Source organism: Palaemon carinicauda, chromosome 14 (genome assembly GCF_036898095.1).
Source record: "Palaemon carinicauda isolate YSFRI2023 chromosome 14, ASM3689809v2, whole genome shotgun sequence".
In the NCBI taxonomy this organism is placed as follows: Eukaryota; Metazoa; Arthropoda; class Malacostraca; order Decapoda; family Palaemonidae; genus Palaemon; species Palaemon carinicauda.
Window position 1 is genome coordinate 114,591,018 of NC_090738.1, and position 2,500 is coordinate 114,593,517.

Genomic DNA, 2,500 nt, shown 5'->3' on the forward strand with positions numbered 1-2,500 from the left:
AATAATAATAATAATAATAATAATAATAATAGGCACTTTTTATCTTTACCTGGGATTTCGTAGGCTTACAACACACAAATTTACTTCTCAACCTACAACCCAAAATTCATATTTAGGTTTCTTAACCTATCACTTGGGTTTTATAATTACTTTTCATCTACATCTAAGCTTTCTCACTCTACTTTTCAACCCATAATCAATAAACCCTTTTAATCCTCAGCTGGTTTCTCGTGGGCCTACAACACACAGCTCTACTTCCTAACCTACTATCCAGATTTTAACCTTGGACTCTGGGTCACAGGATGCTCCATCATTGGAGGATCCTTAGGAGTAGCTGTTGGAGGATTTGTCTCGGACAGGCTCGTCAAACGCTTAGGAATTCGAGCGAGGTTGTATGTCCTTGCTGGGAGTCAGGTATGTGGATGATGCTCGCTTAGACCTACGTTTATGGGTTCTTATTTATATGGCAAAGTTTGTGGTAAATATAGGGGTGTTAACTTTGTAATTTAATGAAGTTAAAGAAGATTTTAATACTTTTAACCAATACTTGATAATAATGGATATTTCAGACAATGTTAAAAAAGATAAGGGTTTGTATTCATCTGTCAAATATTATATTGAACATAGGGGTGTTAACTTTGTACTTTAATGAAGATTTTTGTGATGTTAACCAATACTTGGCAATAATGGAAATTTTAGACAATGTTAAAAAAGCAAAGGACTTGTCTTTGAATCATGTTATTAGTATCAAGTTTATTTAAATGGGGAATGTTGTCTGGTTTAAATGAATGTTAAAAAAACACATTTTTGATCATCAAAAGACGAAAACTATATTTTGATCTTTTACCAGTTGCTGGCGACACCGTTTGCTGCTGGAGTTCTGTACTTCCCTCCCCCAGGAGCATTTTTCAGCTTACTAGGAGCCTATTTGTTCGGTAAGTCTGGTTATAATATTTACCTGTAATACTATTGACACTCTTGCTTATACGATATTAGCTTTTTTTTACCGGTATTCCCTCAGATATTGCTCTCAGAAGTTGTTTGATTACATCCTAGCTTTGTCCATCGTGATACGGCATGTGTTTCACCATATCATTCAGTCTTTTACCACACATGTGCTAATCAAAAGGAGAACCTGAAATTTATCATCGCAATGAAATAATGAATTATATATCAATCCTCGATTTCAGCTGAAATGTGGTTCGGTGTTTTGTTTGCTGTGATTCTGGAGATCGTTCCGTCAACGGTGCAGTCGTCAGCCATAGCTGTGTTCCTCTTCATCATGAATAACATCGGAGGGAATCTGCCGGTTCTTGTGGATCCTATAGCTCGCGCCCTTGACTACCGCAGCGCCCTGCTCATCATGTATCCGGGAGGATATCTAGTTAGTAAGTCAACAGGTTTTGTCTGTTCCTTACTTACTTTACTTTGATGGCTGCTTTCCCGGTCCCATACAGCAGGGGAACCCCACTCTCTACAGGACCTCCACTGTCGTTTTACCTTGTTCGTTCAGAATATTTAATGTTTCATATCGCGTATTGTTCATTTACTGTTAAATCGTCAATGTCAAAGACTCATGAAATAAGAAAGTCTTCAGTTTCCTCTTGAAAGCCTTAATGTCTTCAATCATTCGAATGTTTCGAGGGAGCTTATTATATAGTCTCGGGGCCGCATATTTAAAGGCTCTGGAGCTTAAAGTGGACATATATCTAGGTTCCAACAGTTTGAAGCCATCCGTAACTTAGAAACTCCTTGGCTTCGCTATTCATCTATCCAAAAAGCTATTTCAGCTTGAGGGCACTGGTTTGCCTTCTGAAGTTTCGTTTGTTGTGGTAACCTATCTGAAACACCCTTATCTCGCAATGTACTGGACAAGGGTTATAGTCCAGTTCAAGCCCTATAGTTTCTAGTTATGTCTGTAACCTCCCCAACCTTGTGAGCTAGGGATTGGGTGTTTGGGGGAGCCTATAGGTCTACCTGTTGAGTCATTAGCAGCCATTGCCTGTCCCTCCTTGATCGTAGCTTGTGCGGAGAGGGTCTTGTATGCTGATCATATGTATATATGTTCGTTTTTTAGGTCATTGTCTCATTTCTTACCTCTGCCACTAATGAGTGACCTTTAAACCTATATACACTTTTCCGGCTTTTCGTCTTTTTTGTTTCTTCTGGATTATTGTGAACCACGAGAACGTATAGCTGGTGAGTGTGCTAATTCGCCTTCTGGATATTTGCCTGTATTTATCAACCTGATACCTCTTTTGGTTTTGTTGATGATTATATTGAGTCTGGCTGATGGAACGAATCATCTTCTTACTCTCTACCGATGGTGAAGCTGGGTGCTAACAAGGATATTGCGCTGCTACTGCTTCTACTTTTATCATCACTAAAGTCTGTTTCATCCTAGCTGGCAACTGGAGTCGAACCACTCGTATTTTTCGTATAGTTTTTCAAGATATGGATATTTGTTTTTTCGAGGTAATTCTCATCATCTACCTTTAAT

General features: G+C 38.7%; 1 protein-coding gene across 2 annotated transcripts in view; it reads left to right on the forward strand.

The window, feature by feature from the left end:
* LOC137653626 (hexuronate transporter) overlaps positions 1–2,500 on the forward strand; it is a 45,830-nt gene that overhangs the window by 40,555 nt on the left and 2,775 nt on the right. For both annotated transcript variants that reach the window (XM_068387192.1, XM_068387193.1), the window contains exons 8-10: positions 221–414; positions 851–935; positions 1,191–1,388. In XM_068387192.1, coding sequence (XP_068243293.1) covers positions 221–414; positions 851–935; positions 1,191–1,388 — 477 coding nt within the window. The remainder of the gene's footprint in view (positions 1–220; positions 415–850; positions 936–1,190; positions 1,389–2,500) is intronic.